The 22,515-nt window shown below is 36.4% G+C and overlaps 1 protein-coding gene, 3 long non-coding RNA genes and 1 other non-coding gene across 5 annotated transcripts in view; 2 read left to right on the top strand and 3 right to left on the bottom strand.

Annotated features, from left to right (window-relative positions):
• Nucleotides 1–22,515, top strand: part of LOC134789402 (uncharacterized) — a 368,254-nt gene that overhangs the window by 74,472 nt on the left and 271,267 nt on the right. The gene's annotated exons all lie outside the window — the stretch shown is intronic.
• Nucleotides 1–22,515, top strand: part of LOC134789398 (uncharacterized) — a 92,556-nt gene that overhangs the window by 38,370 nt on the left and 31,671 nt on the right. The gene's annotated exons all lie outside the window — the stretch shown is intronic.
• LOC134806784 (myosin-3-like) overlaps nucleotides 1–22,515 on the bottom strand; it is a 67,109-nt gene that overhangs the window by 15,925 nt on the left and 28,669 nt on the right. The window contains exons 12-13 of the mRNA XM_063780135.1: nucleotides 21,903–22,015; nucleotides 15,209–15,305 (exon numbers count right to left, since the gene is read on the bottom strand). Of these exons, the coding sequence (XP_063636205.1) occupies nucleotides 15,209–15,305; nucleotides 21,903–22,015 (210 nt within the window). The remainder of the gene's footprint in view (nucleotides 1–15,208; nucleotides 15,306–21,902; nucleotides 22,016–22,515) is intronic.
• Nucleotides 1,328–1,400, bottom strand: Trnaf-gaa (transfer RNA phenylalanine (anticodon GAA)). The gene has a single exon. It is a non-coding gene; the product is annotated as a tRNA-Phe (tRNA).
• On the bottom strand, nucleotides 22,257–22,455 carry LOC134789401 (uncharacterized). Its single transcript, XR_010144047.1, has 2 exons — nucleotides 22,380–22,455; nucleotides 22,257–22,331 (listed from the first exon to the last, which is right to left on the bottom strand). It is a non-coding gene; the product is annotated as an uncharacterized LOC134789401 (long non-coding RNA).

The raw sequence follows: 22,515 nt of genomic DNA on the forward strand, positions 1-22,515 counted from the left end.
TCAATACCTGATTTTCACAGCTTTTAGGGTTCCGTACCCAAAGGGTAAAACGGGACCCTATTACTAAGACTCCGCTGTCCGTCCGTCCGTCCGTCTGTATGTCACCAGGCTGTATCTCACGAACCGTGATAGCTAGACAGTTGAAATTTTCACAGATGATGTATTTCTGTTGCCGCTATAACAACAAATACTAAAAACAGAATAAAATAAAGATTTAAGTGGGGCTCCCATACAACAAACGTGATTTTTGACCGAAGTTAAGCAACGTCGGGCGGGGTCAGTACTTGGATGGGTGACCCTTTTTTATAGATAATGGTACGGAACCCTTCGTTTGCGAGTCCGACTCGCACTTGGCCGGTTTTACCTAAAATAAAATGAAAACATTTATTTAAGTATTTTTTTTATTTTGAATTCAAGTACAAGTACATTTTTTTTCATATTTGTTATCCGTAGTAGTCCCTGTACCTGAAAGAAATATAATATCATGAATCATGATAGGAAAAAATCTCTGATGTAATAGGAAGAAAGATGATGCAACAATATGGATTCTAATAATGTTATAATCGAGTTATAATTTACTTACCTGGTAGTAACTGTAATTGTGTTCTTCATTCATGGACAAAAATTCCATTATTTTCAACCACAGGAAATATTATACATTTCTTTTTTATTGCAGTGAGGATGTCCTGATTGTAAAAATCAAAGAGATTAGGTAGAGTACAATTTCTAATTATCTTTGTAAAAAATAAACGAATACGCGTAGTCATTCGCTTTTTGAAAATAAGAAAAATTAAATAAACATATAAAAAAAAACAATACGAAATTTAGGTGTAAAAAAATTACAAAAAGTTATATCCCAGCATACAATGCTGGGGATCGAACCGGGAACTTTCCGATTGAAAGCAAAAAAGCGACTGTTTGCAAAACACGCCATGATAGTTCTTAGCTAAGCTGACGAATTTCGGGTACTTATTCTCGCTTCAGTCAATTAAGTACCTGTCAACAAAATTGCACTAAACATGACGGCACTCCAAATTCGCGCCGTGGTCAGCCCGGCAACGTCGGAAATAGTATGGCAACGTCGCAAATGTATCTGTACACGACATTTGTGACACACACATACGTAAAATTGATGAAAATTTAACTATGATTATTGCATGATTTCTGTATGAAACATTGTTTTCCTATTAATTTCGCGCAAACGAATATTCGAAAGTAGATAAATGCGGAAATATTTATGTACTAATAGTGTGTAGTGACTTAATGCAATGCGATTGAATTTTGTATGAAAATCGAACCACCTTAAAGGAAAAAATGGAAAAAGTTACGCTTCCGGCAGGACTTGAACCCGCATCCTCCACAATTCGTGTGTTGCTCTTAACCAATTGAGCTACGGAAGCCTACCAGTACCAAGCTTATATAGTTCGTTTTTTTTAGCATTAGAAATAAGGTAAACAATCTTGATGTGTCTTTTAATTGCAAAACACATTTTAAAAATATGTTACGGCAAATATGTAACAATAATGAATCTAATACGATCATTTATATTCTTCTTCTTCCATAAGTAATAGTTTTTGATTTTTAAAAAGCGTTTTTCAATTCAAAGACATGTTAAGATCGCTTACCTTCTTGCAAGTTCTTTCTAATGCTTAAAAAAACGAACTATAAGTATAAAATGCAGCTTATAAAATAGTAATACATTTTGCACAAAAAGTAAAGATATGAAAAAATATTTCTAATAATGAACAATATTATGCTTGAGGGAACAACTCAGAGATTACTTTTTTATTATTAAAACGCACACAAAAAATTTAACATTCAAAAACATGACATCCACGATCCCGAGCACGCACATCCATCTCGCTCACGCTTAAGGTCAGTGAGAAGTAAGGAGAGTGAGAGAAGAACACAAACATACTCTAATGGGCCATTAGATATTTCTTTCGGCAATTTAACCATTTTGAAGGGTGCCCCTTAATACGCCTAACATTCATTGTCATAATGTGAATTCGCATAACAGATTTGGCATAACATAATTGTGCATAAAATTGAACAGGTATAATAATTAAAACGCATAATGTTTATTGTGCATAACAATGAATTCGCATAATTGAAATAAGCATAACATTATTAACTATAACTTTAATTGTCACAAAATGAATTAGCATAATTTTATAAGGCAACCGAATTAGATGGATCAGGGCAAAGCCAACTCGGTTAGGTTAGGTCCAGTTCGATGTTAAGTATTTTTTTCTAACAGCCCAATAAATTTTCACATTCTATGCCTGCAGCGAAACCCGAAAATCGAAATTTCGTTATCTGCCACTCTATCGCTCGAATATGCAAGAGTAAGATAACGAAATTCCGATTAACTCCTTAGATCTAATTACATATATAGATAAAACAATATACACAATCAAAATTACATTTTTTAGTACCTGAATTGGTAAATATAGAACTGTTTTTTGGGTACGTATACCTTTCTTTTCTTCCTTTTATTTTTATACCATTTAATAATTATGCAAAGTACCATTATGCTTATTACATTTATCCCAAGTAATTTTTATGACAATTTACGTTATGCGCATTAACATTATGCGTACTTAGTTATGCGGAATAATGTTATGCGATTTCAAAGTTATGCGTGATATAACTACGTTATGCCAATTTGAATTAGGAGTATTAAGTTATGCGAATTAATATAGACCCCATTTTGAAATATAAAAAAAGTGAATTTTTAATCATAAGAGAAAAGGACGCATTCCCAGTTACGCGCTACGTTGCCATTCCGTTTGAAAACGGCAACGTGCTTGGAACCTTTACGTTTGTCTACAAGCAGCCAATAATAGAAAATATATAATAAAACTTGACAATTTTGACAGTAATGGCATTGTGTGAATATGTTGGCATGTTTCGCCGTTATGTCAATATGTTAAAACAGCCCCGTGGCTCCAATCATGGATTGTAATATGACTAAGTTGGATCTATATCTGAATCCCTAAAGTCTTTTCTCCTATTTTTGCATTCCCTAATATTGTTTGTCATAATGATCAGTTGTCCTAACAGTCGTATACCCTAATTTTGGTTTCCCTATTATCGTATGGCCGATTTTTTTCCCTAATCGCACTTTCCATATTGAGTATTTATCCTAATGTTATGTAGCATAATTCTTTTTTTGCCTAATTATTGTTAGGCCTACAAATTATATATCCTAACCATCATGTTACCTAATTTTACTTAGCCTATCGTTGCTTGATCTAACACTCGTATACCCTAATTTTGATTTCCCTATTTCTTTTCGTTTTTACAATGGTCGCAGTTCTAACCTAACCTAACCCACTTTTGTGGCAGCAGTTCGTTTTTGCGAGGATCACAGTTCTAACCTAACCTAACCTACTTTTGTGGTAACAGTTCGTTTTTGCAAGGATCGCAGGTCTAACCTAACCTAACCCACTTTTGTGGCAGCAGTTCGTTTTTGCAAGGATCGTATTTTTAACCTAACCTAGTTTTAACAGCAGTTCGTTTTTACAATGGTCGCAGTTCTAACCTAACCTAACCCACTTTTGTGGCAGCAGTTCGTTTTTGCGAGGGTTACAGTTCTAACCTAACCTAACCCACTTTTGTGGCAACAGTTCGTTACCATTCATTATGGAAAGTAATTGTTATGATAATTGATCAATGGGAAAAGTAACTATTATGACAATTGATAATTAGGGCAATAGCCATTAGGTCAAAACAGTTAGAGCATATTATTTTATGCCAAACATTTTTAGAGATTTCGAAGAATATGGTAAAAACATTAGGGATCTTGATAGTTATGGTACAAATGCTTAGGACAAATTTGAATGAGTCTTAGGCTAACCATTACATTATGGAAAATAATCGTTATGAGAATTGATCGTTAGGGCATGTGCCCATTAGGACAAACCAGTTAGGGCAAGTGACTTTAGGACAAACGTTATTAGGGATTTAGAAGGACACCCGACTAAGTTACAGTTAGATTACCATGATTTGAGTTCTAATCCCGACCCAGCCAAGACTCCCCTTATGTTTTGTTTTCAATTTATTTTATTTTATCTTTTTGGTAATTTTATTAGCCTTATTTTTTTTAAGTATTATCATTTCAATCAAATTTAGGAAACCTTTATTTTATTTCGTCGATTGGTGACTTCTTATGTATTCCGCTATCCTAATTAGCCTCATGACTAGAAGAATTCGCGACTCTCTCACTCGATTGATAATAATAATGCGCGAGCACCTGAGCCTGAGGCACAGAATAACTAATAGTACTACCGTACCTGAGGAAGGACCCTCGACGGGTCCGATACCTGGCGCCAATAGCGACTAAAAATACAAGTGAGTGAATGTTATATAAATATTTTATAATATAACTCACGAAAGTTTAATTTCGAAGAATAACATACGCTTAAAATAATTCAAAAGATAATGTTAAAAATATAAAATAAAAAAGATTGGCATCGTCGGGATTTGAACCCTGTTTGTAACTTAGCTACTAAAGTCTGGCTAGCCATAAATTGTTGACAGATATTTCGTTGTCGTATCACCAATTGCCTATGATTTAAGAAAAAAGCTAAAAGTCAGCATGGTCTAATAAAACATGGTCTTCTATTCCCAGAGTGACACGGGCCTACGTCACAATAACATTGCCACTTTATTTCAACATAACATGTTACATGGGTACATTATAGCTATGGTTAATAAGTTAAAATATTTCTTTATAATTTTATAATTTTCATTTATATGTATTTTATCTTAAATTTTACAATAACACGTCATTTTTAATTATTCGTTAGCAATATCTTCCGATTCCTGAAAGAAATTTCAGACGTTCGGGTAATTCTGTTTACATTACTGGCAACACAGGATAGCGCTGTCACATTTGACAATTCGGATCTAGATAACTTCATGCCCTGACCGTCATCCTTGTCGAACGCATGTTAATTGTTATTTCCTTCTCGCTCAGTGTCAGCAGTCGCAGTGTTTTCCAAACTTTTCACGTCGTAAGCTTGGTAATTAATGTGTAACTGTGAATTAGTTTTTCAAACGTTTGTCTTGTATAGATAAATAAAGTTTAATTTAATACATTAGATTGGTTTTATTTTACAATGTTTCTACATGAATAACTTAAAATTAATGCCATTAAAATAATTTTCACCGTTGGTTAAAATTCTCCCACATTTTAAAGTTTGAGAACCTGTAAACAGCATGATGACGTAGGCCCGTGTCAGTTAGGTCATACGCGAATCTCGGAATAGAGTACCAGGCGGAGTATATTATTATACCATGAAAGTCAGTTGTCAATTTATGTCATTCATTCAAATCGTTTGCGGTTTTTAAGGGTTTTTATTTTAAATAATTTAATGTCTATACTGAGTAAGGTTCGCAAACTATTATTTAAGCTCGTAAATAATTACGACAATGTGCGAAGTCGACGTGTAGCGTTGTATAACGAAAAACTGCAATGTTTACAACTCCTAAACAAATGTAAACAAATTAGGAGGTTGGTGCTCTATAAATATTTTGATACTTAGCATTTAGCATATTTGGCATAGTACTTATGTATGTATTTTTTTGGTGATGGATTAATATTACGGTATTATCGAGCTAGGTCTTATTTACACTACATTTTATTTTTCGCCTTGTTACAATGGTATATAGTGAGAAAGTGTTAACATATAGAAGAAGAAGAAGAAGAAGAAAGACATTTATTGTAAAAACCTTCTACATACAGCGCCACTTCAGTTACAAAAAAAAGAGAGAAGAACTTACTTACTAAAACACTTAAAGCTAGATACAGGGTATTTGTTAAAGTAAATGTTACACAAAAATAGACAAGTCCACCAGCAAAGTGAAAAATAAAAGAAAAAAGGAGTAAGATAACTACTAAAATAAAATTTGGCGCCGCTATAGTGGCAACAAAGGGACACCACTTAGCATATGCTCTGGTATAAATACCACAGCGCTGGTTTTCTGTGGAGCCCCAGGCCGGAGGTTAGTTTAGAACTTATTACCTAACGGTAGTGGCAACCATACAATATTGCAGAAAGGAAGCAGAAAAATAAACATAATCATTTGAAAAATATATAAAAATACAGATAATATAATTACTAATAAAGTTACAAATTGGCTTTAATGTTATGATGGTAAGGGTAGGTATTATATATAGTATAAGACATTATAAGAGGTTGAGAGGTTGAAATATAATAGAACCTATCATACTCATATTCGGAAAAAACTGAAAAATCTAGTTTAAATACATGTAAACTCTGGTAAAAAACTTTTATGTCTGACAATTTGAGAAATCCATGGGACGCAACGAGCACGGCAATTGCAGGCTAAAGAGATATTTTCTAAACTGGAGTTTAAATGTGGATAGTGTCTTGGAGTTAGGGTAAGACCTCCAGTGAATGAACACTTAAGGAATTATCCAAGTTTGAAAAATCATTTATCAGCATTCATTAATAATTTCAATAATTATCTGCAATTTAATGAATCCTCATTTAATAAATAAGAAAGTTATTTCTGCGATTTTTTATTACTTTCATAGTTTTTGAGTTATAGCAGAATTTATCAAAAAGTACCCAAAAACCTAATGAATGAACATACAAACTAGTGAATGAACACCGCAAAATCCAGTGAATGAACATCATTTAGATATTTTTAATCAGCTTTAAAAAAACATTTTTAACACTAAACGTTTCCAGCTCTATTTTAGTAGGTATAGCGAAAGCGTTCATATATTTTTTATCCCCTCCATATTGATTTCAAATAGATTAGAATGTAATAAAATGATGGTTATTCACCAGAACCTATTACATATTATTAAGAAAAAGAGAATCAATCTTTAAAACAAGAAACAATCAGCATATTCTGATGAAAAAAATTAGGATTAGCAAATAATGCTTAAAATAATAAACTTGTCATTGAATTGTTCGTGGTTACATTGTTCAAACATAGAATTAGTAGAAATCTTATAAATGAACACCCCAAATGTTGTATTGTTCATACATAGGCATGAAAAATCCAGTAAATGGACTATAGAAATTTTGTTTGTTCCAATACTGGCTGAAAGAATCAGAATCATTTTCTATGCAGGATCACAAAAAACAAGCTCAATACCAATTCGTTTACACATAAATTTAGAAAAAAAATTAAATCTAGACGACACCAGTAAATGAACACACCGTTCATTTACTGGTTTCAGAACATTTGATAAGCCAGTATTGGAACTATAAAAAATAAAGACTTAATCACATAATACGTCGACAAAGTGTACATTTATAGAAGGTTCAACTCTTAATCTAACCAAATAACCAAACTTTGTACAGGTAAACATTAAATAAGCACTTCATATGTTGCTCCAAACGTACACTGTTTTTATCTGGGATATAATTTTTGCATACAAAACTTCGAAACCAGAAATACGTAAACTTCAAACGCCAGTCACGTTCATACTGGTCGAAAATAAATTTGGCAGGGGTTGAAATTGCATAGTAAATAGAGTTGTTAATAAGAAAAAAAATACGACAAGTGGTAGAAATTGCTATATTTCTTATTTTAGACAAAAAACGTGATTTTGTTCATTCACTGGGGGGTGTTCATTCACTGGAGGGTTTACCCTACGTATAGGCGGAGGTATGTTGTTCCAGCACTTCGTGGCAGAGTAGCGAAAACTGCCACGAAATGCAGCAGAACTGCCGTGTCTCGGACAGATAAGTCGAATGGCTTCTCTAGTCGGGCGGGCGGAAAACTTTAATTTGTTAAAGAGGTACAGAGGTTGTTGAGGATGGACAACACCGAAAAGCAGAGACGCAAAATGCAACGAACGTCGTGCATCCATTTTCAACATCCTACCACTATTAAGATAGGGAGTCACGTGTGTTTATCGTTGACTGTACTTAACATACTTAGTGGTAGAAATTATGTAAGCTGACTTTGAGTGCACGTCAACGTATATTTAAATTATATCCTTAGGTACCTTACGTGTGCACAGAAAATCAAAAATATTTTCTAGTATCAAAACTATAATTCCTGCTACACAAAGTGTGACCAGCCCAAGATTTTTTGAATTTCCCGCCAAACATTTGTGTAATATTTCAGTAGCCAGACTCTATCTGCATTTTTTTCAAAACAGTGACTACAGGTGCCACGAGCACATGACAATTAGTGTCTGAAATGATCAGTATGGTTCTAAAGTGCCTTGTCAAAGTGTCAATCGTTGCTACAACAAGTTAAGTTTAAATTAATTTCCAATCTTTTTTCAACAATAAACATTTCATCCGCTGCGCCCTCTAGGTTACTTTACTATAACATTACGAATCTGCTGACATTTGACACTGACTTTAAGGTGACTTTAAGTACGTAAGTGTGCGTGAATGCAAGACATTACAATATTTTGCAGTTTTTACAGATTTTTGATGAAATGTACAGACTACGGAGTGTAAATATATTTCGATTTAGACGTCATTTTTAGGGTTCCGTACCCAAAGGGTAAAATACGGGACCGTTTTTTTTGCCGTTTTTTGCATTATGGTACGAAACCCTTCGTGCGCGAGTCCGACTCGCACTTGCCCGGTTTTTTTTGTTGTCGACGCACGATATCAACACGTCTTAAAAATGTTTGAGTTTTGGAAACGATAGTGATAATTCGAAAATTGTGCACAGTCACGCCATCTTAAGGGATTCTAACCATCTTTTTACAGTAATTTTACATTTAGATAGCGGTAAGTGATAAATTGATAGTTCATTGTTTATAGTATTATACAAGTGAGCAGATTGTGCCGTGTTTTGTCTTTTGGCAAACAAAGATTTTGCATATGGTGCGGGGACAGCATTATGCTTTCGCCGATGGAATGAAAGTTGTGGTTTGTATGTAAGTGTTTTATGTAGTTTTAAGATAGAATTTAGGATGTATAGTTTTCTAACAGTGAGTTTATTCGAGATTTTATACAGTTCATAAGTTGGAAATCGGTACGGTTTGGAGTAGAAATAGAAAATAGAAAATATTTATTTGGCGTAAAAACGTACACCAGATAGAATGCCGCTCAGCATAAGCAGTGTCTGTAAGACACGGCGCTGGTTTTCAGGTCACCCAAAATTAAAACTAAAACTTAAAACTAATACAGAAACAGATAGAAGCAGAACAAGACAGAACACGAGTAAGAAAGAGGGAGAGAGAGAGAGAGACCACATTTATTTATCATAGTAGTCATTATAGTTCACAAATATGTTTTTTTTTAATATGTCCGCTTAGTTATAAACTTTTTTGGGTTACGAGTAAATACTGTTTTAGGTTGTACTTAAAAGAGGTAACGGATTTGCAGTTTCTGATTGGTGGTGGTATTGTTCCAACATTTCGTTGCAGCATATCGGAAGCTGCCACGAAAAGCGGACGTACTGTGTTGCGTAACATTAAGTTTGAGAGTACATGTCTTTAAGTATGCACCTTTACCCTCGTTCTGCCTGTAGAATTTTCGTATTGTTGGCTCCTCCCCAGACCGTGATGCAGTACGTTATGATAGATTGAGCAAGAGCGGTATAAATTTGGCTTAGTAAGGGTTTTGAGGCGATGTATCTTATTTTTTTTAATCCAGACAAGTTTTCTAACCCTGGAATTAATGTGTTCAATATATTTATGCCACGAGAGTCGCTAATCCAGTATTGTTCCAAGGTATTTGGTAGAGGTGACTTTGTTGATTTTTATGCAGTTACATTGTTGATAATTACTAATTGGGTTGCATGTGTGAATATTTATTTTTAGGTAATCGGGGGGCTGCGAGGTGGTATATTTGGAAAAGCACATGTAATTTGTTTTGGAGATATTTAACGTCAGAAGGTTATTGTTAAGCCAAGAGGTAATATGGTTAAGGCCTGTCTCAGATTTTTTGTAGGTAGATTCCCATGTGCTACTAACGGTAAGATTTGTTAAATCATTGATGTACGCCAGAAATAAGTTAGGGCCAAGAACACTACCTTGAGGCACTCCAAAGGATATCGGAGTTGCTTGACTAATGTGACTACCAATCTTCACCTTCTGAGAACGGTTATGTCACGGTAGTCTTTCACCAACTCCAATGGTTTACCCCTAATACCCATGGATTCAAGTTTGTGTATAAGTGTGGAGTGAGAAACGGTGTCAAATGCCTTTTTTAAGTCAAGGAACACTGCCAGACATTTATTTCCATTATAGTGATTATTTTAGTAAGTGCCAATACTGCATTTTCGGTAGAGCGACCCTTTCGAAAACCAAACTGTGAATTTGAGATGATATTATACTTTTCGAGATAGTTGATGAGCCTATTGTTAATTAGTTTTTCAATAAATTTTGAGATAGCTGTTAATACTGAAATAGGGCGGTAGTTATTGACATTGTCTCTCTCTCCATTCTTATACACAGGCGTAACTATTGACTGTTTAAGCATATATGGGAAAACTCCTTTAGAAAAACAGAGGTTGGCAAGGTGGCATATAATAGGTACAACTGTGGTTCTAGCGATTTTTAGAAACTTTGTGGGAATACCGTCACAACCGGGAGCACTGTCTGACTTCAGGCCCATGAGAGTGCTGTGAACTTCCTGTTCGTCAGTGTCGAGGAGAGCAAAGGATGAAGGGTTATTATATATTGTTGAAAGGGAATTATTTTGAGAATTGTTACTAACAAGTATATCATCAGCTAGTTTCTGTCCAATACTGGCAAAGAAGGCATTAGTGAAATTAACGGATTCTATTGGCGTTTCTTTAGAGTTAAGCAGTTCATGATTATCAGGATTTGGCGGTTTATAGTTAGTTATTGATTTTATGGTATTTAGGATGGTTAGTAGATTTGGCTAATAGATCACTTTTATACTTCCTTTTTAGTTTTTTAATCAATGAATCCATTTTATTTCCCCCACAAAAAAAAACATAATAATAACAGTACCTTCAGATCCACAGCGCAGGCTTCGTCACCATACAGACAGAGTTTTTTAATTAAATTATTGCAGTAATTTCTGTACCGCCAGTACGTGATCTTTAGCACATCATTGTGAGGGTCAGCCTCGGGTCAGCACGTAGCTTAAGTTGCATTCTGTTTCTATTTTGGATACAACGTAATATACCAGCAGTGATCCAGGGTTTTATAGTGCGTTTAGTTCTTGGAATACGTTTAACAGATTTACTTTCATCTAGGGATTCTTTTACTTTATGTGTAAGTTGTGCAATAATAAAGTCAGGGTCATTACTCATGAGAAGGGAGTTAACGTTCTTGAGAAGAAGGTTATTAAGTGCTTGATCATAATCGGTAATTTCCAAAGTTTTAGGATGTAATTGTTTTATTACACAGTTGGTTAAGGTTAGAAGTATAGTTAGGTGGTCGGTTATAGATGTATTTATAACGGAGGAAAAGGCAGCTGTTTTATTAGTATTTATTTTAATCATGAAGTGGTCCAGACAACTGCTTTCTCTGGTGGGTAGCGTATGAGCTGGTAGTATACCGTAAGTAGCAAGCATGTTAAGATAATTATGTCTGTTAAGGCTTTCATGGGTGGGTTCGTGATTACGGGGAATAAGGTTTATATTAATGTCACCTGTTATTATTATGTTTCTGATGGTATCCAGGTGTAATCCATTACACAAAGAAGCTATAAAATTTGAAGCATTTAAGTTTGAAGGGGATCTATATATGCCTAAAATAATAGTATTTTCAAGTTTTATCTGTAGACATGTCGCCTGATCAAGCTTGACTTCTTCTGTGTGAGATTTTAGATGATTTGCTGTGTAGCTAACTACTCCGTCGTTTTGATTTAAATTATTATTTGTAGAAAATGGAGTGTAATTTAAAATATGGGGCATATAATTACAAGATTTTAGTCTACACTCAGTTAGGATTATAACATCTACAGAGGTGTTAAATTGAGAGAGGGTTATTTGGAAATCATCAATATTACTGTTCACACTTCTAATATTCTGTGAGACTACAGTTAGGTTTTTGTTATTTAATGGAATATGTGTTGAAAGTTCCTTCATATCACATTGTATTGAGCGAGCAATTTCTGTGTTTTCTATTTCGCTAATAGTGGTAAGCTGACTATCCATAATGAATGAGTGAGTGTATGAATGCAACGTTAAATATATATGGGTCTAGATTTTTAGGAAATATAGTGATAATTATTTTCAATTTATTTTGAAAGTGTGAGTGTATGTGAGCAAGTAACAGTCGGGTAGAGCTTTGTATGAAAGATTTTGAGTTGTTGTAATGTTTAGGTATTAAGTTTTTATGAATTAAATTACAGTTGTATGTGTATGTGTGATCGTGAAACTGAACAAAATTGTGGTATAGAGTGATAATACTTAATGGTACTAAGAAAAAACAGTTATAGACTATTTCAAAATTACTCTGATAACTACATAACAGCGTATTAACGATTAAGACTAGCACTAGTCATTGTTCTTGCAATAATTTGTGTATTTCCGCCTCGTTATTTATCGGGATAACAGGAGAGGTTCCATTTCTTCTCACGAAGACTCGGCCCAGGTGGGTCCAGCAGAAAGAGTATCCCTTCGATTTGGTCAAGTCGCTTGCCAGGAATCGCAAGCGAGCTGATTTTGCCGTCAGGTGCTCCGAGACATAAATAGGCGTATTTTCATTAATTTATAGCCTAGGTGCTTAGCACTAATTTTATTGTTTCGATTTTTAATGTTGAACTCTTTGCATTTTAATGGAAGTATTCTCTTCTTGCTTTTTATCACGTAGCCTGTAGACGTCCATCACGTTCGAGTGAGTTGTGTCACAGTCAACATTCTCTGAGAGCTGCCATTTTGAGCAGGTCCTGTTTCGTTTCTTTTCCACATTTAGGGACATTCTTTATTTCTATATTTCTCTTGCGGCTCTCCCTCTGTGAAATTTCTAACTTATCTTCAAGTAGCAGGATATATTCTTTATCTTTTTTGCTGTTTATTTCTAACTGATCGAGTTTCTTTTTAAGCTCTTCATTTTGCTCGGAGAGGAAATTCATAGTTTTCTCGATGCTGCTATTCGTTTCCTTGAGCTGCTGTAGTGTGGGAGCTATCTTTTTAAGTTCAGTTTCTTGCGGTAATAACATGATACGGATCATTTCTTCCATTTCCTTCTTGAATTTATCAAAATCTGTGTTCAATTGGCGAGTGTTTTCATTATGTGTAGTATTAGATCCGTACTGTTTTATATTTTTGTCTAAAGACATTTTCGTAGATCCCGTATTGTGAAGTTGCTTACCAGGAGTCATAATGCACACCTGCAGTGGTTGAAGGTCGAGACGCTCGAGAAGAAGAGGAGAAGGTCGAGAGATGTTTGGTCGTGGGAAACTAAAACATTTACTTACTTTCCGCTCTTTAACATTATGTATAAAATTATTAATTTGACTGCAGAAAAAACTTAACTAAAATAGGGTAATTCGCCATAACTGGCCACCCTAAACTAAAAATTAATATTATTCAGAATTCATTTTAGTATAAGGTTTCAATAACTGGCCAGCCTTCAATAACTAGCCACCTTATAATACTAATATGAATTCTGTTTATAGGTGAATACCTAGAATTCATTTTTAGTTTAGGGTGGCCAGTTACTAACAGGTGGCCAGTCACTGATGAATTACCTACCTTCTAAAAATAAAAAGTCGGGTGGTAGGTAACTCCTTGGACACAGTGCGCATGGGGGGGGGGGGGGGTGCCCCAGCCTCCTCGCACTTCTGCACCTAAGTAATCTAATAATGTCTCTCTATCACTCTCCCACTCCCATATAAAAGCGCGACAGAGAGACATTACCGTTTCGTTCCCTACGACACAAACGATTGAGGCCCTCAGTATTTGACGTGTTGCCTCTCTGTCGGTAGGCCCTCTGCTTCACTATCGTTCTTGCGTTTCGAGAGGCAGATAGTTATGTAATAGGGATGTACCGACTAGTCGCCGACTAGTCGGGAAAGCCGACTATCCGGCCACATTTGTAGTCGGCTATTAGTCGGCGACTAGTCGGCAAAAATAGCCGATTAGTCGGCACTTTATTAGTGAAAGAAAAACAGAAAAAAAAAAAGAAATTAACAGTCAATATTTACCATAAGTTTTATGTTTATTTTACTAAAATACCTATTCAGGGTGCAAACTTTTGTTCATATAATGGACCGTTTGATCGTTATCGTATGTTGGTGGGCTGGTGTTTTCCTCTACAGATCGATCTCAACTGATTCTCGTGTAATTTCATGTGCAAGTTCGATAGTTATATTTTTTATTATTATTCAGTATTTGTTTTTTTTTTTATGGTGGAGCCACGAGGAACTATTAATGTTAATGCAAAATTTTGAGACTTAGTCAGGGCAAGTTGCTCGTAAAGACTCTGACCACAGGGGATAAGTTCTTAACTGGCGACTACGTACGGGAAAGAGAGCTTTGGAAATACCTCCTACACTGTACTGACGGTCTGCTCAGGATCGTAAAATAAAAGAACTAAAAACAGAAATTGAACGAGGATTCTTGTGATAGGTCTTTGAACCTGTAGAGAACACCTTTTAGCCAAGCTAAATTATGATGAATAGCGCAACCAAAGGAGCAAAACTATTGTTTTTCACCTGAATTTATACGATACTAATGATCTGGCCGACTAGCCGACTAGTCGGCCGACTAATCGGCCATTCGAGCGCCGATTAGTCGGCTAGTCGGCTAGTCGGCCAAATCAATAGTCGGTACATCACTATTATGTAACGATTTTTGATGTTGGCGGTAGGCCCTCAGCAAAGAGAATTTGAAATAGAGAGTTATTGTCATGGTACATAATTATGTAGCTACAGTACATTTTCTGCCATCTTTCGACAGACGATTAAAACTGTTAGAACGCCATTTGACTTTGATCATCATTCTTTCACTGATATGTGTTAACTTGTTAAATATTAATATTAACGCCATCTACTCGAGAATAGGCTGAAGGTTATGGCACCATCGCTCGAAAAGATTGCACCATACCTTTGGCCTATAGTCGAGTAGATGGCGTTAATATTAATATTTAATAATTTAACACATATCAGTGAGAGAATAAGGATCAAAGTCAAATGGCGTTCTAACAGTTTTATTTTCTGTCGAAAGATGGCAGTAAATTTACAGTGGCTACATAATTTACTATGACAATCCGTCTTTATGCTCTCTATTATCTTTGCCCTCAGGAAGGCTATATAGTGTTTGTTACCTGATCCTCTAGCTTCGACAGTAGAGACGTTAGCTCAGTTTCTCGCTTCTCAGCCTCCTGCATTAATACTGTGGCACTTTCTTGAAGTTCATTCACTCTGTTTGAAATATTTATTTTTAATTTTCTTTAATTTGATTAAGCATCAATAAATAAGGCAATTTACGACAATAACGTAATTAAGGACATAACAAACAAATATGGAAATTATAACGTCATACAATTTTATTATCATCATCATCATATATATAAAATTGGAAAACCAGAACGGGATAAAAAACAAGGGAAGAAGCGAGATGGCGCCTTACAAATTTCTAAAAAAGTTTTTGACACGTTTCTCGAATACGACGCACGTATGATAAGAAAAACCTGTTCAATTAGCTACATATGGGAATAGAACTAGAGCTTAAAAACTATCGCTTCCGATGCGTATCTAATTTACAATAAAGAAAAGAAATTTTCATAACATTCTTCATTTTACGACTATCGGCTATTTTCGGAAACTCTCGGTTGGTTTCGTTTCGAACTTCAAATAACCAAAATTATGTTTGTTATGTTGGTATGCAGTGATTTCGGCCTTTTTTACTCGAAGTAAAATAAAAAGTGCTGTCAACCTCAACCTTTTACCTTAGTTTATGCCCATACGAGTGACATGCCATATAATGACTGAAAATGACTTATCAATATCAATAGTAATTTGTATTTTGTTGTTTTAAATTTCTTTTTGAGTTATGTTATTCAGATTTACTTTCACAGCTTCGGCAAACAAATTCGTCCGGGGACCGGGCTGCCGAGATGGGCCAAAAATACAAAGTCGATAGCAAGTTATAATGTAGGTAGATAAAATTTAAGTGCATGTTCAGATATTTTTGAGCGAAACGACCTGGTGAAAATAAGCAAACGTACAGTCAGCAGTCGGCCAAATATCGTAATATAACTCTGTTGCTATAGAAATAAGGATGTGTTCCGATATACTGGTGGAATACTGAGAGACAAAAGTGGCTAAGCTTACATTGGCTCGGACATTTAGAAAGAATGGGAGAGGATCGTGCCGTGACGAGAGCGTACTTGGGACAACGAAATGGGAGACGCCCAATTGGACGTCATAGGGTACCTACCGCTGGAACGACGTAGTTGCTCGAGATCTGCTTATCCTCGGCCATGGGGACTGGCGAGAGCTATCGCAAGACCGAGAAACATGGTGTGTTTTGTTTTGTCTTTTCTCGGAGGCCAGGATTCACATAACCGTAGTAAGTAATGTTAGTATTCAGAAAGGGAAATGGGGAGTACGTACGTTTGTACCAAAAGGCGATTTATGGCCGGTGGACGTCCATATTCGTCTTAAGGCGGAAATTAATCTAATGAACGTTTTTGCAATTAGGCTTATAAAAATAAATAATAATTTTATGTTGAAACGAGTTTTAAATAAATAACTACGTAGATGAAAAAGTATAATTTTGCCTTTTATCAAATCACATAATTTTTTTCAGATATTTTGCGTATTAAGTTATCCAAATAACGGGTACAAATAAGAAATCCCTATCACCATTATGAACCCTGGCAGGGTTGACACACTCTTTATTTCATTTACGCGAGCGGAGCTGCGGGCCCGTCTAGTAATTTTATAAAAAGTTAAAAATGTCAGTCAAAGTCTGAAAATAGTAGGTAGAGTCTGTGCGGAAAGAGAAGAGTCGTGGAATGTATGGGGCCGAATACATTCCACGACTCTTCTCTTTCCGAACAGACTCTACTCAACGCACTAAACGCCCCTTATTTACCTACTCCTTACTCTAAACAAACGTGACGCCACGCATGAGTATAGAAGGTGTCTTGAAAATAAAATAAAATTAATTAAGTACAATGGAAGCTCGATAGCACGAATCTCAAGGGAAACGCCAAAAGCTACGTATTAACGAGGTTTCGTCTTATGGAGGGCATTGACTTTAGGAGGTTCTTGTAGGTTTTTGTTCGTCTTAAAGAGGTTTCGAGTTACAGAGATAAATCGCATGAAAAATTCGTGTTAGAGAGGTAATTTTAGAAATGCATAAAATACAGTCTAATTGTCTTTTTCGAGTTACAGATCATCATCATCATCATCATCATCATCATATCAGCCTGAGGACGTCCACTGCTGGACATAGGCCTCCGCAAAGAGTGCCACAATGACCGGTCCTGCGCCACCCGCATCCAGCGGACTCCCGCGACCTTTACTAGGTCGTCAGTACACCTTGTGGGGGGTCTACCCACGCTGCGCCTTCCGGTACGTGGTCGCCACTCGAGAACCTTTCCGCCCCAACGGCCATCGGTTCTACGGGCAATGTGCCCCGCCCACTGCCACTTAAGTTTAGCGATTCGGAGGGCTATTGATAGGCATTGCCCTTTGGGTGACTTTGAGCCTTCTTATGAGGCACACAGTAAGCGGCCACGTTTCAGTTCCATATGTCATCACTGGCAACACACTAGTCGAAGACTTTCGTCTTGAGACACTGCGGAATATTGGACAAAAAGATGTGCCGTAGCTTCCCAAACGCTGCCCAACCGAGTCGGATTCATCGATTAACCTCTTTCTCGAAGTTGGACATACCTAACTGGACAGTATGTCCTAGGTATATATAATCGTTTACAACTTCAAGTGTAAAGTCTCCGATTGTAACGGGAGTTGGTTCTATGTACAAGGGCATTTGACATGATCTTCGTCTTATCCATGTTCATCCTCAGACCAACTCGCTCGGAAGCTTTACTGAGGTCATCGAGCATCATACTCAAATCCTCCGTAGTCTCAGCCAAGATTACTATATCGTCCGCAAACCGAAGGTGAGTGATGTACTCGCCGTTTATATTGCCAAGCCTTCTCCAGTCCAAAGTCTTGAAAACATCCTCCAACGCAGCGGTGAACAGTTTAGGAGAAATAACATCACCTTGCCTGACTCCCCGCTGCAACGGAATAGGTTTCGAGTTCTGGTCCTGGAGTCGGACTGACATAGTGGCGCTCTCGTACAAACACTTCAGCACTTCGATATAGCGGCAATCCACTTGGAACCTCTGGAGAGATTGTAGTACGACCCAGGTTTCGATCGAATCGAAGGCTTTCTCGTAGTCCACAAACGCTAAGCAGAAAGGGAGGCTATACTCCTCAGTCTTCTGTATTACCTGACGGAGAATATGGATGTGGTCTTCGGTACTAAAGCCTCTTCGGAACCGGCTTGTTCAGGAGGCTGGAAGTCATCTAGCCTGCGTGCGAGACGGTTCGTAATGACTCTTGAAAACAGTTTATAGACATGGCTTAGAAGTGAGAGGGGTCGGTAGTTCTTGAGTAGGGCATTGTCACCCTTTTTGAAGAACAACACCACCACACCTCTGTTCCATGGCTTAGGCGTTCTCCCTTCGAGTAAGACGGAGTCGAACAACTTCTGAAGGACCATAAGGACCGGTTTACCACCCGCCTTCAGAAGTTCGGCTGTGATTCCGTCTTCACCGGGTGCCTTGTTGTTTTTGAGCTGTTTGAGAGCCATTCTAATCTCGTACAGGCTGATGTCCGGGATGTCTTAGGTATAATGTCGGGTCAGTCTAGCTCTAGGGTCTTCCGCCAGACCAACTTCGGGACTTTTAGTCGATGTGTATAGCTGTCCATAAAAGCTCTCTATCTCACCCAGGAGCTCGGGTCTGGATGAAACGATTCTACCATCCTCAGTTTTTAATTTGGCGAGCTGGTTTTGCCCAATAGACAGATCTCGTGCGAAAACTTAAGAGCCCTTATTCCGCTCGATGGCCTCTTCAATACGACTTGTATTGAATTGGCGCAGATTAGGGCTTCCAATACCGGGATCCCGGGATCCCGAAATACCGGGATCCCGTCTGTTTAAACCTATTTTTCAATACCGGTATTTTTTAATGCAATGCGGGATCCCGGTATTTTCAAAAACAAAGAAAATGTGCCTATTATAACGGTTAAAATCCATTAAAATGGTCAAATTCGGCTGTATCAAGAAGATTACTTGCCCATTTAATTAAAGAAGATCATTTATTTTAATTGAAACAAGATCTGTGCATATGCGTTAGATAAATATTTGGTGATGAATTGTGATGTTCAGGATATGATATTAAGGGGCTACCCCACGCGAATGACCTGCGATCTGAATCCCTTAGTTTTCTAATGTTTTTTTGTAGCTTATTATATTAACAGCAACGGCTTTAAGCAATATAGTATCCCATATTTACTTCAAAGTTCATTGTCTTCGAGATATTTGGCATCAAAGTTGAACAATTTTAGGCTAAAAACTGGTTTTATGGCCATAACTTTTGTGTTAATTAGTAGTGATGTACCGACTATTGATTTGGCCGACTAGCCGACTAGCCGACTAATCGGCGCTCGAATGGCCGATTAGTCGGCCGACTAGTCGGCTAGTCGGCCAGATCATTAGTTTCATATAAATTCAGGTGAAAAACAATACCTTTGATTGCGCCGCTATTCATCATAATATCTGGGAGATCGAGCTTTGCTCGGAAAACGTATAAAAACTCAAAAATGCGCGTTTTTCCAGAGATATATAAGACCTTGCTAGATCGATTTATCGCCCCCGAAAACCCCCATGTAGCAAATTTCATTGAAATCATTAGAGCCGTTTCCGAAATCCCCAAAAATAAATATATGTACATATAAATAAATAAACAAACAAACAAACAAACAAACAAATAAATAAATAAACAAGAATTGCTCGTTTAAAGGTATTAGATTAGCTTAGCTAAAAGGTGTTCTTTATAGGTTCAAAGACCTATCACAAGAGTCCTCGTTCAATTTCTGTCTTTCTTTTATCCTGAGCAGACCGTCAGTAGGTTCAGCTTGTGGGAGGTATTTCCAAGGCTCTATTTCCCGTACGTAGTCGCCAGTTAGGAGCCTATCCCCTGTGGTCAGCGTCTTTACGAGCAACGTGTCCTGTCTTAGTCTCTAAATTTTGCAATAATATTAATTTCCCCATAAAAAAATACATAGTTAAAAAAAACTGAATAATAATAACATTATTTAACAATCGAACTTGCCCATGAAACTACACGAGAATCAGTTGATATTGACCTGTAGAGGAAAACACCAGCCCACCAACATACGATAACGATCAAACGGTCAATTATATGAAAAAAAGTTTTCGTATGCACCCTAAAAATAGGCATAAAACATATGGGAAAAACTGACTGATGATTTCTTTTTTTCTGTTTTTCGTTCACTAATAAAGTACCGACAGATCGGCCATTTTTACCGACTAGTCGCTGACTAATCGCCGACTACAAATGTGGCCGGATAGTCGGCTTTCCCGACTAGTCGGTACATCCCTATTAATTAGTTTAAAATTAAAACCCTGGACACGTTTTTCGAGACGTCAAAGACGAACCCAAATATTTAGATTTCGTACATGTAAGATCCTTCACTGCAAACTAGATACGAAAAAAGTGTTTTTTTTTTTAGAAAAAAAGGAGATACGATTCAAAACTTGACAAAAATCGATGAAACCCTCCGGTAGCCCCTTAATATAATTAGTTCTTAAAATTTTATCAAAAAGTAGAAAGAAATGAATTGTAGTATGGCAAACGAATTTTTGGTGCCAAATTTGAATATTAATTGGCTGGTTTATTAGGTTGAACTAAAAATGTGACTGGTGAATTCAACAAGGCGGATGAAATAATTGCCAACCTGGAGGGTGAAATGATAATTATTGCAGATGGCGAATATTGTTTAATATCCTAAGCTAAGGATGTACATATCTGGTGTAACAGTGAGCCTTTAAAAAAAACTCAAAATTTTTAACCGATTCATAGTCAATACCGGGATCCCGGGATCCCGGTATTGATGAAGACAGTTTCGGTATTAATACCGGTATTGAAAGAAGTCCGGTATTTGGAAGCCCTAGCGCAGATCACGGGTAAGGGACTTAGAGATCGTCTATCGTAGACGGAGTTGCAGATGTTTGTTATTAAATAACTTCGAGTTATAGAGGTGGTAAAACAAAACGACTATTTTTTCGAGTTTTAGAGATCAAATATAATTTTTCGAGTTATAGAGGTAAACAATATACTGAATAGTCGTGAAGGGAATCGTTAGTTACTTCGTCTTAATGAGGTTAAATATTTAGAGTTATGAAGGGCTCTGAAGGGAAGGGAATAGCATTTTACTTCGTGTTAAGGGGCTGTTCATAAATTACGTCATCTATTTTTGACACCGCCCCCCCCCCCCCCCCTAAAATCATCCATAAATCATGCTTTGAATGACCCCGTTTCCTCCTACGTCATGCTACCATCATCCGATGTCCAGACACATTTGAAATGATGTAATTTATGAATAGCCCCTAACGAGGATTTTGTCTTATCGAGGTAAGAGTTAGCGAGGGGTCTCTATTGTTTCCCAAATAGTTTTAAGTCATAATGTATTGTTTGTCCAAATTTTCGTTAGTCATAATTGGTTTTTCTCAGAAACGCGTAACTTTTAAGGATTGCTATAAAACAAACCTCTATAGAATAGAATAACCTATCTATAGAATAGAATATCTATAGAATAACCTTACGAAAATCCTGAAAAGTTAACGGTTTCAGTTTTATGACTAACGATAATATGACAAACAATACAATATGAGTAATATGACTTAAAACTTTATGGGAAATAAAGGGACCCCGTTAGCGAGGTAGTTTTCCACTGTATTATATTACTTACTTTAACTGCAGTGCATCGCGTTGCTTAGATAACGCTTCAACAATTGCTTCATTCTTATGAGGCTCTGATTTCTTTACATGGGAGTCATGCCTTACTCCATAAGAACTATTATGCTGTAGAAGATATATATATATGTATGATAGAAAGTTTAGGTAAAATGGATAGTAAATTTTCGACATGGGTTAACTACTTAATTCCGCCAAAGTACCTAGTACCTACCTATTACTTGCTTTTATTCAGGTTGTGTATTATTAATGGGATACCCCACGCCAATGACCTTCGATCTGAATCCCTTAGTTTTCTAATGTTTTTTGTAGCCTATCATATTAACAGCAACGGCTTTAAGCAATATAGTATCCCATATTTACTTCAAAGTTCATTGTCTTCGAGATATTTTGCATCAAAGTTGAACAATTTTAGGCTAAAAAACTGGTTTTCTGGCCATAACTTTTGTGTTAATTAGTTTATAATTAAAACCCTAGACACATTTTTCGAGACGTCAAAGTCGAACCCAAATATGTAGATTTCGTACATGTAAGATCCTTCACAGCAAACTAGATACGAAAAAGGTGTTTAAACTAGATACGAAAAAGGTGTTTTTTTAGACATTGTT

This window comes from Cydia splendana, chromosome 3, assembly GCF_910591565.1.
Source record: "Cydia splendana chromosome 3, ilCydSple1.2, whole genome shotgun sequence".
Lineage (NCBI taxonomy): Eukaryota > Metazoa > Arthropoda > Insecta > Lepidoptera > Tortricidae > Cydia > Cydia splendana.